This window comes from Kogia breviceps, chromosome 17 (genome assembly GCF_026419965.1).
Source record: "Kogia breviceps isolate mKogBre1 chromosome 17, mKogBre1 haplotype 1, whole genome shotgun sequence".
In the NCBI taxonomy this organism is placed as follows: domain Eukaryota; kingdom Metazoa; phylum Chordata; class Mammalia; order Artiodactyla; family Physeteridae; genus Kogia; species Kogia breviceps.
In genome coordinates, this window is record NC_081326.1 from 34,436,701 (window position 1) to 34,455,783 (window position 19,083).

Genomic DNA, 19,083 nt, shown 5'->3' on the forward strand with positions numbered 1-19,083 from the left:
GACATTTTTTTTTCTTAGATTCCATATATATGTGTTAGCATATGGTATCCGTTTTTCTCTTTCTGCTTATTGTGGTTTAATGACTTTCTTTTGTCATATTCTTGAGGTCCTTTCTTTTTGGTTTTTGTGTAGGTTACCATGAGTTCCCCATAATTATACCTACTTGCTTTAAACTGATAATCACTTGGTTCAAACACATTCTAAACACATTTTGTTTGTTTTTCAATATACCTACTAGCTTATCTAAGTGACCTTCAAACCTTACTAAAAATTTGCCTTTCTTATTGGAATTTTCCCTTTCCTATAGATTTTTCCATTTAGAGAAGTCCCTTCAAATTTTCTTTTATGGTATATTTAATATTGCTGAATTTTTTTTAGTTTTTGCTTCTCTGAGAAATTCTTTATTTCTCCTTCTATTCTAAATGATCTTGCTAGGTAGAGTATCCTAGGTTGCAGGTTTTTCCCTTTCAGGACTTTGTATGTCACTCTCTTCTGACCTGCAAATTTTCTACAGAGAAATCAGCTGATAGCCTTATCAGGGTTCCCTTGTAACTGACTCTGTTTTTTTCTTGATGCCTTTAGAATTCTCTTGTAACTTTTGCCATTTTAATTATATGTCTTGGTGTGATCTTTGTGTTCATCTTGTTTGGGATCCTCTGTGCTTCCTGTACCTAGATATCTGTTCCTTCTTTAGGTTTGGGAAGTTTTCAGCCATATTTTCTTCAGATACACTTTTGATCCCTTTTTCTCTCTTCTTCTGGAACCCCTATTATGTGTATATTGGCACATTTTATATTACTTCATAGGTCTCATATATTGCTTTTGTTTTTTTCTTTTTCATTTGTCTTTCTGTCTGCTGTTCTGATTAGGTGATTTCCATTATTTCATCTTCCAGATCACTTATGTATTCTTCTGTGTCATTTAGTTGGCTATTCATTACTTCTAGAGTGTTTTTTTATCTCAGAAATTGAATTGTGTATTTTTGATTGGGTCTTCTTTATAGTTTACAGTTCCTCGTTAAAATGGTCTAAGTTCACTCTTTTTCTTCTTTTAAATTTAATTTTATTTATTTATTTTTAAACAGCAGGTTTACAAATTGTGGTGTTGAAGGAGTGTTTTTATGTGGGAGCATCCCTGTGTAGACTCTTTCTGTCCACTGTCTTTTGTGTAAGGGCTGGTTTTGATATGGATGCCAGCCACATCTTACCTCAGGGTGTGCTGGCTGCTATCCCTTCTAGAGAGGGTATGTTTGGTGTTGGAGTATCTAAAGCCTGTGTGGAGTGTGAGGCAGGACTTCCTCTCTGCTCCGTGGCTGTCTCTGCCCTGTCAGGGGTGGGGTTTGCTCCCAAGTTGCTGGAGTAGAAGCCATGAGGGTCAGGCTGGAGCTGGCTGTCTTCTCTTTAAGTGTGTGTTTTTCATCCTCCCTGTACTGAGGCTTTTGCCTCAAAGAAGTGGAGTGCTGAAGTAAGTGGGACTCATGCACTTATAGTGGTCTGGTATGCTGCCTGTGTGTGCATCTGCATCTCCCCTCATCAACATGTTAAAGTCACATCTTTTCCCCTGCTGTGGTCATCTCAGATCTAGTGAAAGTTTGTGGTTAGGATTGCATGTGACAGGAGAATTCACTAGGTTAGGACTGGAGGTACGGGCATTGTGGTTAGAAGAACTGAAGTAGCTGAGCTGCTGGTAGAGGTCTGGAGTGCTTCTGGGACACTCTTTAGGTAAGTGGCAATGCTGGCTGCTGCTGTCCCACCTGGACCACAGCTCAGGGCCCCAGGCAATCTCTGTGCTGCTAGATCAGGTCTTTTCTCAGGACGTGGCTAATCTCGGAGCCAGGTCCTATACCAAGCTCAGAGCCTGTACCAAGGCTGTGGCATGAAGTGAGTGGGCTGGGATATTCACCTAACTCAGGTTGGGGAGTGTGGTGAGGCATCAGCTGCTAGGGCAGACTTCTCTCTGACCTGTCTATTGGCAAGCCAGCACACACACCCTCTCTGTGAGTGAAGTCTAGGCTTCTCCAGCCTTTCTATCTGTCCCAATGGTTCTCCCAGCAGCCAAAGGAAGATAAGATGTGCTTATCTCCTCCACATCAGACTCAGGATGGGGACACCCAGTCTGTGGCTTGATCCCCTCACTCCCCAGGTCAAGAGTCTGCCTATGCAGTCTTTCTTTTCCTCTTAAATCCTTCCCAGGGGCACAGGTTCCAACTAGACGATATTTTTCCCATCCTACCCAGGTACAGGGGACTCTTTCTTGAATCCTTGGTTGTATAAGAGTTCTTCTGCCAGTTTCCAATTAGTTTTTTAATGAGAACTTTTCCACATGTAGGTGTATTTTTGATGTGTTTATGGGGGCAGGTGAGCTCCATGTCCTCTTATTCTGCCACATTGATCCTCCTCCCTGAAATATTTATTTTGAAAGATGACTTTCCTTCTTTTTTAAAATAACCATGCAACTAACCAAAAACGATTTCAGAAAAATATTGATTTCTATACGCAAATATAAGGTTTTGCATTTATGTCTATTATATTTCAATTTACTACCTTGAGATCAATATGTATTCCATATCTTTAATTTTAATGGTAACATCTAATGTAATATTAATTCTAATCAACTGAAAAATGTATTAACCATGCCTTTTCCTCTGTCTAAATTATTTAAAAATAATTAGATAATGACAGGAATAATTACATGCAAGGTTCCATAGGAGACTGTCCTTGTGTTTAAATTCTTACCTTTGAAGAGAGCATACTTTCTAAAATGTCTCCCAGAAGAAACAATAACATTTCACTTAATTTTTTTAAAAATTACTGTCCTAGAGAAGTTTATAATGATATGTTGTTGGGAACAGCTTTTTTTTTTTTTTTTTTGCTAACATCCTTACTGGAGTATAACTGCTTTACAATGGTGTTTTACTTCCTGCTTTATAACAAAGTGAAACACCATTACATATACATATAACCCCATATCTCCTCCCTCTTGCATCTCCCTCCCACCTTCCCTATCCCACCCCTCTAGGTGGTCACAAAGAACCGAGCTGATCTCCCTGTGCTATGTGGCTGCTTTCCACTAGCTATCTATTTTACATTTGGTAGTGTATAAATGTCAATGCTACTCTCTCACTTAATCCCAGCTTACCCTTCCCCATCCCCGTGTCCTCAAGTCCATTCTCTAAGTCTGCGTCTTTATTCCTGTCCTACCACTAGGTATTTCAGAAAATTATTTGTTTGTTTTTTAAGATTCCATATATATGTGTTAGCATACAGTATTTGTTTTACTCTTGCTGACTTACTTCGCTCTGTATGACAGACTCTAAGTCCACCCACCTCTCTTCAAATAACTCAATTTCATTTCTTTTTATGGCTGAGTAATATTCCATTGTATATATGTGCCACATCTTCTTTATTGATTCATCTGTCAATGGACAATTAGGTTGCTTCCATACTGTGGCTATTGTAAACAGTGCTGCAATGAACATTGTGGTACATGACTCTTTTTCAATTATGGTATTCTAGGGTATATGCCCAGTAGTGGGATTGCTGGGTTGTATGGTAGTTCTATTTTTAGTTTTTAAAGGAAACTCCATACTGTCCTCCATAGTGGCTGTATCAATTTACATTCCCACCAACAGTGCAAGAGGGTTACCTCTTCTCCACACCCTCTCTATCATTTATTGTTTGTAGATTTTTTGATGATGGCCATTCCAACTGGTGTGAGGTGATACCTCATTGAAGTTTTGATTTGCATTTCTCTAATGATTAGTGATGGTAAGCATCCTTTCATCTGTTTGTTGACCATCTGTATGTCTTCTCTGGATAAATATCTGTTTAGGTCTTCTGATCATTTTTGGATTGGGTTTTTTTTTTTTTTTTTATATTGAGCTGCATGAGCTGCTTGTAAATTTTGAAGATTAATCCTTTGTCAGTTGCTTCATTTGTAAATATTTTTTCCCATTCCGAGGCTTGTCTTTTCATCTTGTTTATAGTTTCCTTTGCTGTGCAAAAGCTTCTAAGTTTTATTAGGTCCCATTTGTTTATTTTAATTTTTTCCATTTCTCTAGGAGGTGAGTCAAAAGGGATCTTGCTGTGATTTTTGTCACAGCAAGAATGTTCTGCCTATGTTTTCCTCTAAGAGTTTTATAGTGTCTGGCCTTATGTTTAGGTATTTAATCCACTTTGAGTTCATTTTTGTGTATGGTATTAGGGAGTGTTCTAATTTCATTCTTTTACATGTAGCTGTCAGGTGGTCCAGCACCACTTATTGAAGAGGCTATCTCTTCTCCATTGTATATTCTTGTCTACTTTACCAAATATAAGGTGACCATATGTGCAATGGATTTTCCCTGGGCTTTCTACCCTGTTCCTTTGATCTATATTTCTGTTTTTGTGCCAGTACCATACTGTCTTGATTACTGTAGCCTTGTAGTATAATCTGAGGTCTGAGGTCTGATTCCTCCACCTTGTTTCTCAAGATTGCTTTGACTATTCAGGGTCTTTTGTGTTTCTATGCAAATTGTGAAATTTTTTGTTCTAGTTCTGTTAAAAATGCCATTGGTAGTTTGGTAGGGATTGCATTGAATCTGTAGATTGCTTTGGGTAGTATAGTCATTTTCACAATGTTGATTCTTCCAATCCAAGAACATGATATATCTCTCCATCTGTTTGTATCATCTTTAATTTCTTTCATCAGTGTCTTGTAGTTTTCTGCATACAGGTATTTTGTCTCCTTAAGTAGGTTTATTCCTAGGTATATTATTCTTTTTGTTGCAGTGGTAACTGGGAGTGTTTCCTTAATTTCTCTTTCAGATTTTTCATCTTTAGTGTATAGGAACGCAAGAGATTTCTGTGCCCTAATTTTGTATCCTCCTACTTTACCAAGTTCATTGGTTAGCTCTAGTAGTTTCCTGGTAGCATCTTTAGGATTGTCTATGTATATTATCATGTTATCTGCAAACAGTGACACCTTTACTTATTCTTTTCCAGCTTGGATTCCTTTTATTTCTTTTTCTTCTCTGATTCCTATGGCTAAAACTTCCAAAACCATGTTGAATAATAGTGGTGAGTCTGGACAACCTTTTTTGTTTCTGATCTTAGAGGAAATGGTTTCATTTTATCACCATTGAGAACTCTGTTGGCAGTAGGTTCGTCTTATATGGTCTTTATTATGTTGCCATAAGTTTCCTCTATGCGTACTTTCTGGAGGGTTTTTTTAAAAATCATAAATGGGTGTTGAATTTTGTCGAAAGCTTTCTCTCCATCTATTGAGATGCTCATATGCTTTTTCTACTTCATTTTGTTAATATGGTGTATCACATTGATTAATTTGTGTATACTGAAGAATCCTTGCATTCCTGGAATAAACCCCACTTGATCATGGTGTATGATCCTTTTAATGTGCTGTTGGGTTCTATTTGCTAGTATTTTGTTGAGGATTTTTACATCTATGTTCATCAGTGATATTGGCACATAGTTTTCTTTCTTTGTGACATCTTTGCCTGGCTTTGGTATCAGGGTGGTGGTTGCCTTGTAGAATGAGTTTGTGAGTGTTCCTCCCTCTGCTATATTTAGGAAGAGTTTGAGAATGATACGTGTTACCTCTTCTCTAAATGTTTAATAGAATTCACCTCTGAAGCCATCTGGTCCTGGGCTTTTGTTTCTTGCAAGATTTTGAATCACGGTCTCAATTTCACTGCTTGTGATTGTCTGTTTATATTTTATATTTCTTCCTGGTACAGTTTTGGAAGGTTGTGCTTTTCTAAGAATTTGTCTCTTTCTTCTAAGCTGTCCATTTTATTGCCATATATTTGCCTGTAGTAATCTCTCATGATCCTTTGTGTTTCTGCAGTGTCAGCTGTTACTTCTTTTTCATTTCTAATTTTGTTGATTTGAGTCTTCTCCCTTTTTGTCTTGATGAATCTGGCTAATGGTTTATCAATTTTGTTTATCTTCTCAAAGAACCAGCTTTTAGTTTTATTGATCTTTGCTTTCATTTCCTTTATTTCTTTTTCATTTATTTCTGATCTGATCATAATGATTTCTTTCCTTCTGCTAACTTTAAGGTAATTTTGTTCTTTTTCTCTAATTGCTATAGGTATAAGGTTATGTTTTTTATTTCTTGCGGTAGTATTGTATAGCCATAAACTTCCCTCTTAGTACTGCTTTGGCTGCATCCCATAGGTTTTGGGTCACTGTGTTTTCATTGTCATTTGTTTCTAGTTATTTTTTGATTTCCTCTTTGATTTCTTCAGTGATCTCTTGGTTATTTAGTAGTGTATTTTTTATCCTCCATGTGTTTGTATTTTTTACAGGTTTTTTTCTGTAATTGACATCTAGTCTTATAGTGTTGTGGTTGGAAAAGATACTTGATATGATTTTATATTTCTTAAATTTACCAAGACTTGATTTGTGACCCAAGATATGATCTATCCTGGAGAATGTTCCATGAGCACTTGAGAAGAAAGTTTATTCTGTTGTTTTTGGATGGAATGTCCTATAAATATCAATTAAGTCCATCTTGTTTAATGTGTCATTTAAAGCTTGTGTTTCCTTATTTATTTTCAGTTTGGATGATCTGTCCATTGGTGAAAGTGGGGTGTTAAAGTCCCCTACTATGATTGTGTTACTGTCAATTTCCCCTTTAATGGCTGTTAGTATTTGCTTTTTGTATAAAGGCACTCCTATTTTGGGTGCATAAATATTTACAATTGTTATTTCTTCTTCTTAGATTGATCCCTTGATCATTATGTAGTGTCCTTCTTTGCGTCTTGTAATAGTCTTTATTTTAACGTCATTTTGACGGATATGAGAATTGCTATTCCAGCTTTGTTTTGATTTCCATTTTCATAGAATATCTTTTTCCATCCCCTCACTTTCAGTCTGTATGTGTCTCTAGATCTGAAATGTGTCTCTTGTAGACAACATACATACGGATGTTGTTTTTGTATCCATTCAACCAGTGTATGTCATTTGGTTTGAGCATTTAATCCATTTACTTTTAAGGTAGTTATCGATATGTATGTTCCTATTACCATTTTCTTAATCACTTTGGGTTTGTTATTGTCAGTGTTTTCCTTCTCTTGTGTTTCCTGCCTTGAGAAGTTCTTTTAGCATTTGTTGTGAAGCTGGTTTTGTGGTGCTGAATTCTCTTAGCTTTTGCTTTTCTGTAAAGTTTTAATTTCTCTGTCAAATCTGAATGAGATCCTTGCTGGGTAGAGTAATCTTGGTTGTAGGTCTTTCCCTTTCATCACTTTAAATATGTCCTGCCACTTCTTCTTGCTTGCAGAATTTCTACTGAAAGATCAGTTGTTTATCTTATGGGGATTCTCTTGTGTGCTATTTGTTGTTTTTCCCTTGCTGTTTTAATATTCTTTCTTTGTATTTAATTTTGTTAGTTTGATTAATACATGTGTTAGAGTGTTTCTCCTTGGATTTATCCTGTGTGGGACTCTCTGCACCTACTGGACTTGATTGAGTATTTCCTTTCCCATATTAGGGAAGTTTTCAACTATAATCTCTTCAAATATTTTGTCAGTTCCTTAGTTTCTCTCTTCTTCTGGAAGCCCTATAATATGAATGTTGTTGCATTTAATATTGTTCCAGAGTTCTGTGAGACTGTCCTCACATCTTTTCTTTTTTCTTTATTCTGCTCTGAATTAGTTATTTCCATCATTTTATCTTCCAGGTCACTTATATGTTCTTCTGCCTAAGTTATTCTGCTATTGATATATTTTAGATAATTTTTAATTTCATTTATTGTGTTTTTCATCACTGTTTGTTTGCTCTTTAGTTCTTCTAGGTTCTTGTTAAATGTTTCTCATATTTTCTCCATTCTACTTCCAAGATTTTGGACCATCTTTACTATCATTACTCTGAATTCTTTTTCAGGTAGACTGCCTATTTCCTCTTCATTTGTTTGGTGTGGTGGGTTTTTACCTTGCTCCTCATCTGCTCTGTGTTTCTCTGTCTTTTAATTTTGCTTAACCTACTATGTTTGGGTTCTCCTTTTCATAGGGTGCAGGTTCATAGTTCCTGTTGTTTTTGGTGTTTGCCCCAGTTTCTAAGATTGGTTCATTGGGTTCTGTAGGCTTCCTGGTGGAGGGGACTGCAGCCTTTGTTCTGGAGGATGAGGTTGGATCTTGTCTTTCTGGTGGGCAAGACCATGTCTGGTGATGTGTTTTGGTTCATCTGTGACCTTATTATAATTTTAGGCAGCCTCTCTGTTAATGTCTGAGGTTGTGTTCCTGTCTTGCTAGTTGTGTGGCATAGGGTGTCCAACACTGTAGCTTGCTGCTTGTTTGGTGGAGCTGGGTTTTTGCATTGAGATAGAGATATCTTGGAGAGCTTTTGCCATTTGATATTATGTGGAGCCAGGAGGTCTCTGGTAGACCAATATCCTGAACTCAGCTCTCTCACCTCAGAGGCACAGGCTGACACCCTGGTGGGGCACTGAGACCCTGTCAGCCCCACAGCTCAGAAGAAGAGAGAGAGAGAGATAGAGACAGAGACAGAGAGAGAGAGAGAGAGAGAGAGAGAGAGAGAGAGAGAGAGAAATAGAGAAAGAAAGAAAGAAGAAAGAAAGAAAAGAAAGAAAGAAAGAAGGAAAGAAAGTTATTAAAAAATTAAAAATATTAAAAATTAAGAAGTAACAAAAAAGGAAAGAAACAAAGAAAGAAGAGAGAAACCAAACCAAAAAACAAATCCAGCAATGATAACAAGTGCTAAAATCAATACTAAAAAAAAAAAAAAAAAGGACAGAAAGAACCCTAGGACAAATGGTAAAATCAAAGCTATACAGACAAAATCACACAAAGAAGCAAACACATACACACTCATAAAAAGAGAAAGAGGAAAAAAATATATATATCTTTAAAAAAAGGAAGAATGCAACCTAATCAACAAACAAATCTACCAATGATAATAAAGTCTAGATATCAATCTAAGATAAACATAAAACCAGAAAAAATTTAGAGAGAGAAAGAATACCCCAAGTCTACAGTTGCTCCCCAAGTCTACTACCTCAATTTTAGGATAACTCGTTGTCTATTCAGGTATTCCAGCAATGCAGGGTACATCAACTTGACTGTGGAGATTTCATTCACTGCTCCTGAGGCTGCTGGGAGAGATTTCCCTTTCTCTTCTTTGTTTGCACAGCTCCTGGTGTTCAGCTACCCTGCCTCTGTGTAGAGGTCACCTGAGGGCATCTGTTCTTCATTCAGAGAGTATGGGGTTAAAGTAGCAGCTGATTAAGGGGCTCTGGCTCACTTAGACCTGTGGGGTGGGGGAAGGAGGGGAATGGACTGTGGGGTGAACCTGCAGTGGCAGAGGCTGGGGTGATGTTGCAACAGCCTGAGACATGCCATGCATTCTCCCAGGGAAATTGTCCTTGGATCATGGGACCCTGGCAGTGGCAGCCTGTACAGGCTCCTGGGAGGGGAGGTGTGGATAGTGACCTGTGCTTGCACCCAGGCTTCTTGGTGGCTGCGGCAGCAGCTTTAGCGTTTCATACCCATCTCTGGGGTCTGCACTGATAGCCGCAGCTTGTGCCCGTCTCTGGATCTCATTTAGGCAGTGCTCTGAATCCCCTCTCCTCATGCACCCTGAAACAATGGTCTCTTCCTTCTTAGGCAGTTTCAGACTTCTTCCCGGAATCCTTCCTGGCTAGCTGTGGTGCACTAGTCCCTTCAGGCTGTGTTCACACAGCCAACCCCTGTCCTCTCCCTGGGATCTGACCTCCAAAGCCGGAGCCTCAGCTCCCAGACCCCACCCACCCCAGCGGGTGAGCAGACAAGTCTCTCAGGCTGGTGAGTTCTGCTCAGCACTGATCTTCTGTGTGGGAATCTCTCCGTTTTGCCCTCTGCACACCTATTGCTGTGCTCTCCTCTGTGGCTCCAAAGCTTCTCCTCCACTCCACCCCCGACTCTGCCCATGAAGGGGCTTCCTAGTGTGTGGAAACTTTTCCTCCTTCAAAGCTCCCTCCCAGAGGTGTGGGTCCCATCCCTATTCTTTTGTCTCTGTTTTGTCTTTTTTCTTTTGCCCTACCCAGGTACATGGGGAGTTTCTTGCATTTTGGGAAGTCTGAGGTCTTCTGCCACTGTTCAGCAGGTGTTCTGTAGGAGTTGTTCCACATGTAGATGTATTTTTGATGTATTTGTGCAGAGGAAGGTGGTTTCCACCTCTTACTCCCCTGCCATCTTGAAGGTCTCTTGGGAAAAAGTTTTTATTGAAGCAGTTGTGTATATAAATCCGCTTCATTTTTTCCCTGTTTTTGTAAGATAAAAAGAATAACGGTAACCCTCAAGGTTTTTTTCTTCTTTAATGAAAGTATATTGATACTTTAGTTAGTCTCATTTGAAAATTTGTCGGTTTCATCCATTTGTTTTACTCATTTATTGTGTAAATCTTTAGCTGATATTTTGTTTTATCATTACCTAAAGGCAAACATGTATTTATTTCAATATTTTTACTTTTCAGAATATTTTTCTCAGCATTTGGGCGAGTATGAGAATGTACTAACAGCACTCGAAGACTTAAATCTTTCCATCCTGAAGGCAATGGGAAAAACAAAAAAAGTAAGGAAATTTGATTATTGTCTACAAAATCTCTTCAAAGAGGGACACAGGGCATTCTAGGAATTGAAGTTGGCCAATAAGGCTAAAATACAGAAAATCCAAGAGTGGCAATGTGTGAGGTAAAACTGTTGTTGTAGGGAGGGGTTGCATCTTTCACAATGTTGCTGGTAAACCTAAAGATTTAGACTTGTATCCTAAATGCAAATAAATTAACCATTTTAAGCAGAGGTATGAAAACTCATGTAGTCTTTTCAGAAGACTGTGTAAGAATTAGCTTGGGATTAGGGTGGAGAATGTGGAAGAACAGAATTAAGAAGATGAATAGAAGGCTAGTTTACTAATTCTGATGAGAGATGTTGGTAGTTTGGCAGTACTGGCAGAACAAATGGAGAAACATAAGTGAATTGCACATATATTTGAGATCCCATCAATAGAATTTGGAGAAGGATTGAATATGCAGACTGGGAGAGAAGGAATTTTCAAGAATTAATCCTAGTTTTCAGCTTGTGTTCCTGGACAGTGGCACTATCTAGACAGAGAATGCTAAAAGGGGACCAAGTTTAATGAGATAAGATCATAAGTTATTTTTTAGACATATTGGATCTAAACTACATTTGAGACATCTAAGGAAAGTCAAATAAGCCATTGTATACATAGATCTAGACCTGAGAAATGAAGTCTAGACTGGAGATATACAATATGTGAACTGTTAGTACTTAGGCAAATAACTTGAGTGATATGTCATCTGAAGAGAGACTATAAAGTAAAAAGAGGAGGGAACCTAACACTGAACTTTAAGGAACTTCAGCTTTGATGGTGAGTAGAGGGGAAAGAGCTAGCAAGAGTGTCTGAGATGGAATGGGAAGAAAGGTAGGAGGAAAGACAGGAGAGTATAGTGTCCAGAGTTGAAGAAGAGAGTTTCATAAAGTAGGAGGTGTAGAATAGTGTTGACTTCTATGAAGAGGCCAAGAGAGATGAGAATTAAGATTTCCACTATCAGTAAGTCAAAAAAGACATTTTAGCATATAGAGTGCATAACAAGAAATTTTAAAAATTAAAGAACATACAGAATTTCTGGATAAAGAAACCACAGATTAATACATACAAGTAATTCAGCTTGCTCTTGAAGCTCCATGAAAAAGACTGAAATTAGATTTTTTAATGGCAAAATTTGTAGCAGCAAAATTTGGAAACTGAAAAGCAAATGGACAACCAATAGTTGATAGAAGACCTGAGATATTTGATTGCTTGGTCTGGACTGAGCAAAAGGAGAAAACCACCAACTTGATTTGTAGAAAGGCTCAGGAATTCATGTCACTAGTTGCCACTGGGAAACAAGGGGAATAGTAGGGCTAAAACAAGGGGACCTATTAGAAATCTGAGTAGGAAGCAGTTAGATTCCCCCGATCCCCTGTTCTCCTCTACCCAGCTAAGCAACTGCATCTTTATCAATCCAGGTAGAAAACATACTCTCGTTCTCTGAAAAGGTAAAAGAGAGCCCTGAGGTGGCATCAGTCATAGATAAGGGATTAAATAAAAGTTTATTTACTGCATGAAAAGACATCCAGCTCTTTTCCGTAACTTAACTCTGAGTATGGCAACCAGACATATATCCTCCTGGCAGAAAGGAAGAGGTTGTCTCTGAGAAGTCTAACCAATACAAGAGAAAAGATCTATGAATCCTCCAGTGATGGAGCTTGACCTGATCTCTCCTCCCATTGTGTAATCAGCTTGTTTGCATCCCATCCTTAAATATGCAGTCAGCCAAGTGCCATCAAACTTCTTACAGGAGAGAAAGAGACCAAAACAAACTGTAAAAGAAGAAGGAGGGAGGGAGGGACTAAGACAGCATTCTATGCAGGAAGATGACAACTTCAAGGTAATATCCCCAACCTCTTCCAAGAGATAAGAGAAGATGTAGCATCCATGAAGCAAGAATAGTATGACAAACAGTGGGCAACCAGAAAATAAGAAAATGCTTTTGGAAATTTAAACAAGAGAGCAGAAATAAAAAGACTTAACAGAATTTTGGAAAATAAAGTTTAAAAAGTCTGCCAAAAAGTAAAGCAAAATAGTAGATGAAAAAATGGAATATCGGTCTAGGATGTCCTATATCCAAACAACAAATTTCAGAAAAAGAAAACAGGAAAATGAAATCTAAATACATTTTCTCTTGACCTCTTCAGGAACATTTGGAAACTGCATAAAATTTTATCCCTTGGGACCTTCTCTCCAGAAATGGTAATTTTTAAAACTCTGCTTGATATGGCTGGCTTCTCTTTGTTTAGATCTTATCTTAAATACAATGTTCTCATAAAGGTCTTCTCTGACCATCTTATCTAAGAAAGGCTGTCTTTTTAGAGTAACTCATTTGTTCCTTGCTGGCAATTATCATCATGAGTAACTATATATTTTTTTGTTTACTTGCTGTCTATAAGGAGGGAGAAAGGCAGTGTCTTTTTTGAATACCCAGAGTCTAGCAATTGAAATGAACCTGACAATTAAAATGAACTCAATAAAAATTTATTGATTGGCTAAATAATTGATGAAATAGATATTCATACAGCTCCAAAGGCTAAATAATTTTGCTCCTAAAAGAAAAATTCCTAAGTTCATTTAGGAAGCTTTCAAATTTTTACTTAATCAAGGATATGCTCTTTGATTTTTTTAAAAAAGAAAGAAAATCAGAAATAGTCAAAAATAAAATTAGAAAGGTTACTTGCATGATATCTCAAAATGAGTGAAACACAGGAGTTTTGACATTTTTCAAGCCACTGTTAAACTGACATTTTCTCCATACTGTCTAGCACAAAGAACCCTTCTGACTGAGAAATCCAGTATTTCTCTTTTGAGAGTCCTTATATATTTTTACCCAGATGAAAAGTCCTGTCTCAGTAGGAAGGGCTGAGCATTCTAGGTTTTAAAGAAAAATGAAATGCAAGCCATTTGTGGTCTATCTTCACTGGCAATACACTTATCTGCTGTGTGAGAGAATGGACAAAATGAGTTCCAGCTGCTTAACTTAAATTCCAGGAGGTAACTCAGGACAGGTATAATCTGTTATCATTATTTTCCCTTCCTCCTCCTCTTCCTTTAACCCCAGCCCTTGGATAGATCCTTAAAGAGTTACCTGGATTATTTTACTTTGCTCATTTTTCTGGAACAAGCACCACAAGTCAAATTTCAAATGGTCTTGAAAGCCTTGAAGGTAGCTAAAACCAGAACTTCTTGAATTTGAATTTTACACACACACACACACTCACACACACAAGCAAATTGGATTTGTCAATTTGTTTTTCTTCTTTCTATAGTGGGGTGATAAATAACTTATACCATCAGTATGTGATGTGCTTGTAATCTCAAAGCACATGTAGAATTCTGATGCTTAAGCTAAAATTTAAATGGGATATCCTTAAGGTTTATTAGTAAGTCTTAAAAGGAGATTATCATAAGCTAAAATGAAGAATGGTGTTCTTAAAATAATTATTTAGGGTTTGATGGTCACGTTGCTGAGTGAAGCTGTATCTATATATAAAATGCATATATATACTATTTAGTTTTCTCCTAAAAGGTATTTTTCAAATAAGCACATCCTCCAATACATCATCAATGATTTTAAGAAAAAATAGACTTGAGTCCTAGCATTGCTGAGCATCTGTCTCTCCCTTGCTTCTCACATCTGCCTTTGGAATGCAAGTTGTTTGTCTCCCTGGCGTCTGTACATGTCTTCATTTCAACCTTTCTATCTCTCCTCTATCCCTATTTCCTTATATTTAGCATCTGGGCCTCCCAGAGCCCCATAATTCTTTCACTAGTTAAAAATTATAATCATTTCATTTATGAGAATTCTTATTATAAAGAAAAGAAGAAAAGAAATAGGTCTCAGAATTCCTATCTGGGGAAAACATCATAATTACTATTTTTATATTGGATTTATCATTATAAATGTCCCTTATTTCAGGCAAAGTATAGGAGCTGAAATACTACCATGTACGGAATAGTGAAACCCTCTTAAGCTCATAGAAGAAACACCCTCTTAGGCTTATAGAAGGCAGGCATTTTCATTCTTCATTATAGTTTCATTACAATCCTTTTAAGTATTCATTTAAAATGAAATGAAAAATATATCCTTAGACTTCAGAGCAACCATAGGAAAACATTTTCCAAAAAACTTATTTGACATCTCATTTGCTCTTTAAAATGATCTTTAGTGTAATGTATTTAGGGAATGGGAGATAGAGACTCAGGGCATGGAAACTAGGAGAGTAGTGTCTTGAGGTCGCAAATTTGGCTCTATAGCAGAGCTGCCTTCTGTCAGGCCTAAGCCTTAGAATCTCTTTCAAACTTGGCCAGACTTTTGCCCAGCCTGGCAAAGTGGAATCCCAGGTCCTTGGAAAGGCTGCTTTATTAAGTCATGGAGGACAGAGTCCTCTAGGAGACCCAGGTCTCCTGAAAGAGTCTGAAGTATTTGCTGACTTATAGAGTGAGAATCCTGGGCAGAGGAACTTGCCATCTCTGTCTGGGGAAGGATGGGGCAGAACTGAGATCACTTGACCCAGTTCATGTGAGTATGACTTTTGGGGCAATTTAAAGGTGAGATTACGGGTAGGGTACAGACCTTAGGGTGGGTGATTAGTTCAGGCAAAAAACATCAGCAAGGTGGTAGTTAGGAAGGTAAGGGACAGAATGAAGTCTGATCAGGCTTAGAACTTGGATTGGCACCCACTTGCCAGCCATATCATTAGTTTTTTCTATTGCCGCAGTCCTGCCAAATTACCTGACCACTGACTGACTTCCCTGAGCCAAGTTACCAAAGCCCAATGTGTCTTTTTTCCTGTTAGTTTAAGGCTAGAGTAGCTTTGACCAAAAAGGGAATGAGAATTAACAATAAGTGCCAGCTAACATTTATATAGTGCCTTAGAGTATTCAACATTCTTTAATACACATTATTTCATTTATTTTTTTGTAAAATCCTAGTGAGGAATGTTAGGCAAATGAAAATATACTTATTTCAAAAATGTGGAAACTGAGTCACAAAGTGCTTAGTTGATTTATTAATATCATAAATTTAGTGAGATTTAAGCCAAGTGATTTTCATTTGAAATTTTTTGAGGTTTATGTGGCTCCATATTGAATGTATTACAAACATATAATTCTAAGTTGTATCATGGCACAAAAAAAAATTTCTGTTGTTAGATAAATTTGCTCTTTGAAACAATTAAACTCTTCAGAATTTGGCTGTGGATCAGCAAAGGCTAGAGACTTCCAGCTTCTCTGATAAAGTTACTTTCAATTTTGAAAGTGAACAAATAGGTGCCCAGAGCTTAGGGTAATATATGAAGAAAGTATGTAAGAAATTATAGTCAGAAGTAGATGATAATTAAATGCTAAAATAATTAAATGCTAAAATCAAAAGATGAATAGTACATATGCAACATTCTAGACAAGGAAGTTCATATATCTTAAAATACATAGTCTAATGTCATCAGAGAAATAGATGGAGATTTAATTGGAAAACAAGGGAAGTTACATGCCATATTTAGCTTTTTACTTGGAGAATAAATATATCCAAAAGAAAAGCTAATATACCCGAGACCAATAAGCAAAAATATTGGTGGCCCTCTGAGCTCTGGGTAGATTTATAAAGGATCCAATAGCATCCAAGTAGAAGTCCAATTGATTTTTTTTCCAAATAGCCACCTAACTATTTCAACGCTTTTCATTCTTTATCTACTCACTTAAAATACCACATTTAGGGCTTCCCTGGTGGCGCAGTGGTTGAGAATCTGCCTGCCGATGCAAGGGACACGGGTTCGTGCCCCCGCCCGGGAAGATCCCACATGCCGTGGAGCGGCTGGGTCCGTGAGCCATGGCCACTGAGCCTGCGCGTCCGGAGCCTGTGCTCCACAACGGGAGAGGCCACAACAGTGAGAGGCCCGCGTACCACAAAAAGAAATAAAAAATTTAAAAAAAAATACCACATTTACCATTTGCTATATACATATTTATACTTGAGTCTGTGTCCAAGCTAAATGTCCTGTTCTACTGATAAAACTGTATATTCTAGTTTTATTAACACATTAAATTCTTGCTTGAATACTTGGGTATATTTGAAAATGTGAAAGTACAAGTCTACCCTGGTTGTTCTTCTTTACCAAAGAATGTCTTTTTTTGGTTTGTTTTGCCATTATTTAAGTTTTATATTGTTTTTTCCAATTCTAAGGAAAAATTCCATGGGAATTTTTATTGGATTTGCATTCCTTTTGTAAAGTGATTTTGAGAGATTGCCATCTTATGCCTTCCTGTGCAGGTACATACATATTTCTTCATTTATCCAAGCTTCCTTTTAGGTATCATTACATTTTTTGATACTTCATATAGTTTCAAAACATGTCTTGTTCAATCAACTTATAGATATTCTATATTTTTGTCACTTTTATAAATGGTCTGCCTCTCCATATTCCTACCTTTATATTGGTGGTATATTGGAAAATGATTGATTTTTTTGTATATAAATTTGGCAACTAGGTTGGCTACTATCTTGAGTAGCTGCTCCATCTGTGACAGTCTATTTATCTTCCTTAACTGATATTACAGGCTTGAACACTGAGATCCATTGCCACTTAGTGAAAGGAACAACCTATCTCATCTGTCTTCCAGAGAAATCTAACCAGTTGCTACATTGTCTTGAGCTTTCTGGCTCACTGTATCCCATTTTTCTAATCTGAACTTTAAAGCTTCACTTTATGCCTATTGTTATTATGTAAAGTTTCAAAATTTTCTTCAGTGTCACAAGGCCATACTAAGTTGTGACTCTACATTTAAAATCTTATATCTTAGTGGAACAAGATAATTTCCCAGATTATCAAATAAAGCTTTAAAATGGTTTCACAAAATACTACAAATACAAACTTGTAGAAAACATAAATAGATTTATTATATTTTTATTGGAAGAGGAAAAACAAATAATAAAACAGTGAATAAAAAACATATTTAATTAACTGCTAATGCATTAATATAGGCTATGAATAAACTTGATGTTCAAAAACAATAGTCAGAAAAAACTTCAGTGGGTGGAGGTGAGACTTAAGCAAGAATGTGAGAATGGGCCGGACTTTAGTAGAGAAAGAAGCTAGAAGAGCCTGCATGTCTTTGACCTTTTAAGTAGGCAGTTTGGGAGTCTGGTTCTGCCAAAGACCTTCATTCATGTCCACAAGAGGCTATGGTTTATCAGTGGATAGGGTCTGGTTATGTTGACTGCAGTTTGTTACATTTTACCTTATTTACTGTTTCCTGAATGAGTGTGTAAACAGCAAGCAGTGATCTTGCATATAATCTTGAGTTGAGAGGACTTGAAAAAAACAACTCAACAAATTCCTAGAACTGTGACATTTAGAGTCTCCAGGTAAATCTCTGGTGCAACCCAATGCCATAGGGATCCTTATAAATAATCCCTTTTTTTCATGATCATTTTTTATTTTTAGACAATACTACCAATCCTTTCAACTCTACTCTCTTTCCTTCACCAAACCAGAAAAAAAGATATGGTGAGAAATTATTGTATTTTTTGTCATGTACTTATAGTTTTGGAGCTGTTTATTTCCTTCATGGGAATCTTTTAAAATTTATCTTTATTAAATCTCTGACTGGAACACATATGTTCTTAATAGAAGTTGGGAGTTAATTTTCTGCCTAACGAAGTAATGAGTACAAAGTATACTACTTTATTTAAACAGAAAAATGAGGTTTGCTTAAGTATATATCTCTGAACTACAGTTGCCTTCATGAAGTAATAGCCCTATTTCTGAGGAACTGATCTTTGAAATGTTCAAAGCTAGATAAGGTAAAGAGAAATTAATACAAACATTTTTAGGGGATACACAGCTCAGCATGTGATTCCTTCTGTCATGAGAATAAAATTTGATATGACTCATTTCTTTTGCCTAAAGTGTAAAAGTGCAGAGGGAGAGATTAAAACTTGGTCTGTGTTGTATTTCTAAGATCCAACAGACATCAGTTATTATCATGTTGAAGTTGTTCTTTCCCTTTCTTGTTTGCTATTGCATACAAAAAATGCTAAATATTATTTGAAGAATATTTACTATTTCCAAAGTCCTTATTTGAATAATATATTCAAAAACAAAATAAATATGTGGTACATTATACTTTTGCTTCCTGTGTGGCTACAAGGTAATAAAGCTCATGACCACATAGTGTTGTATGATGTCCCCTTTGGAATGATTTATTTAGTGATCTGACAGTTGTGTACTAGCACATGGCCTGTAGCTCTAACGGCCTTACAGGGCTGTAGCATGGTCTGAGATCTCTGGTGTGGTTCAAAAGTGACACACTCTTAGAGTTTCTTTGAACTTGGACAGTATTCAGTTTGAATTTCTGTTATAGGTCATATTCACTTTTCAAGACATTCACTAGCCCTGTAAGTGGCTTGACTTCTGACAGTATGGGAAGGAGTTTGTTTTCATTAATTTTACACTTATGTGTCTGAATACTAGCTG

General features: G+C 36.9%; 1 protein-coding gene across 4 annotated transcripts in view; it reads left to right on the top strand.

The window, feature by feature from the left end:
• Nucleotides 1-19,083, top strand: part of NECAB1 (N-terminal EF-hand calcium binding protein 1) — a 252,855-nt gene that overhangs the window by 135,187 nt on the left and 98,585 nt on the right. For all 4 annotated transcript variants that reach the window (XM_067017207.1, XM_067017208.1, XM_067017209.1 and 1 more), the window contains one exon: nt 10,470-10,567. In XM_067017207.1, the coding sequence (XP_066873308.1) occupies nt 10,470-10,567 (98 nt within the window). The remainder of the gene's footprint in view (nt 1-10,469; nt 10,568-19,083) is intronic.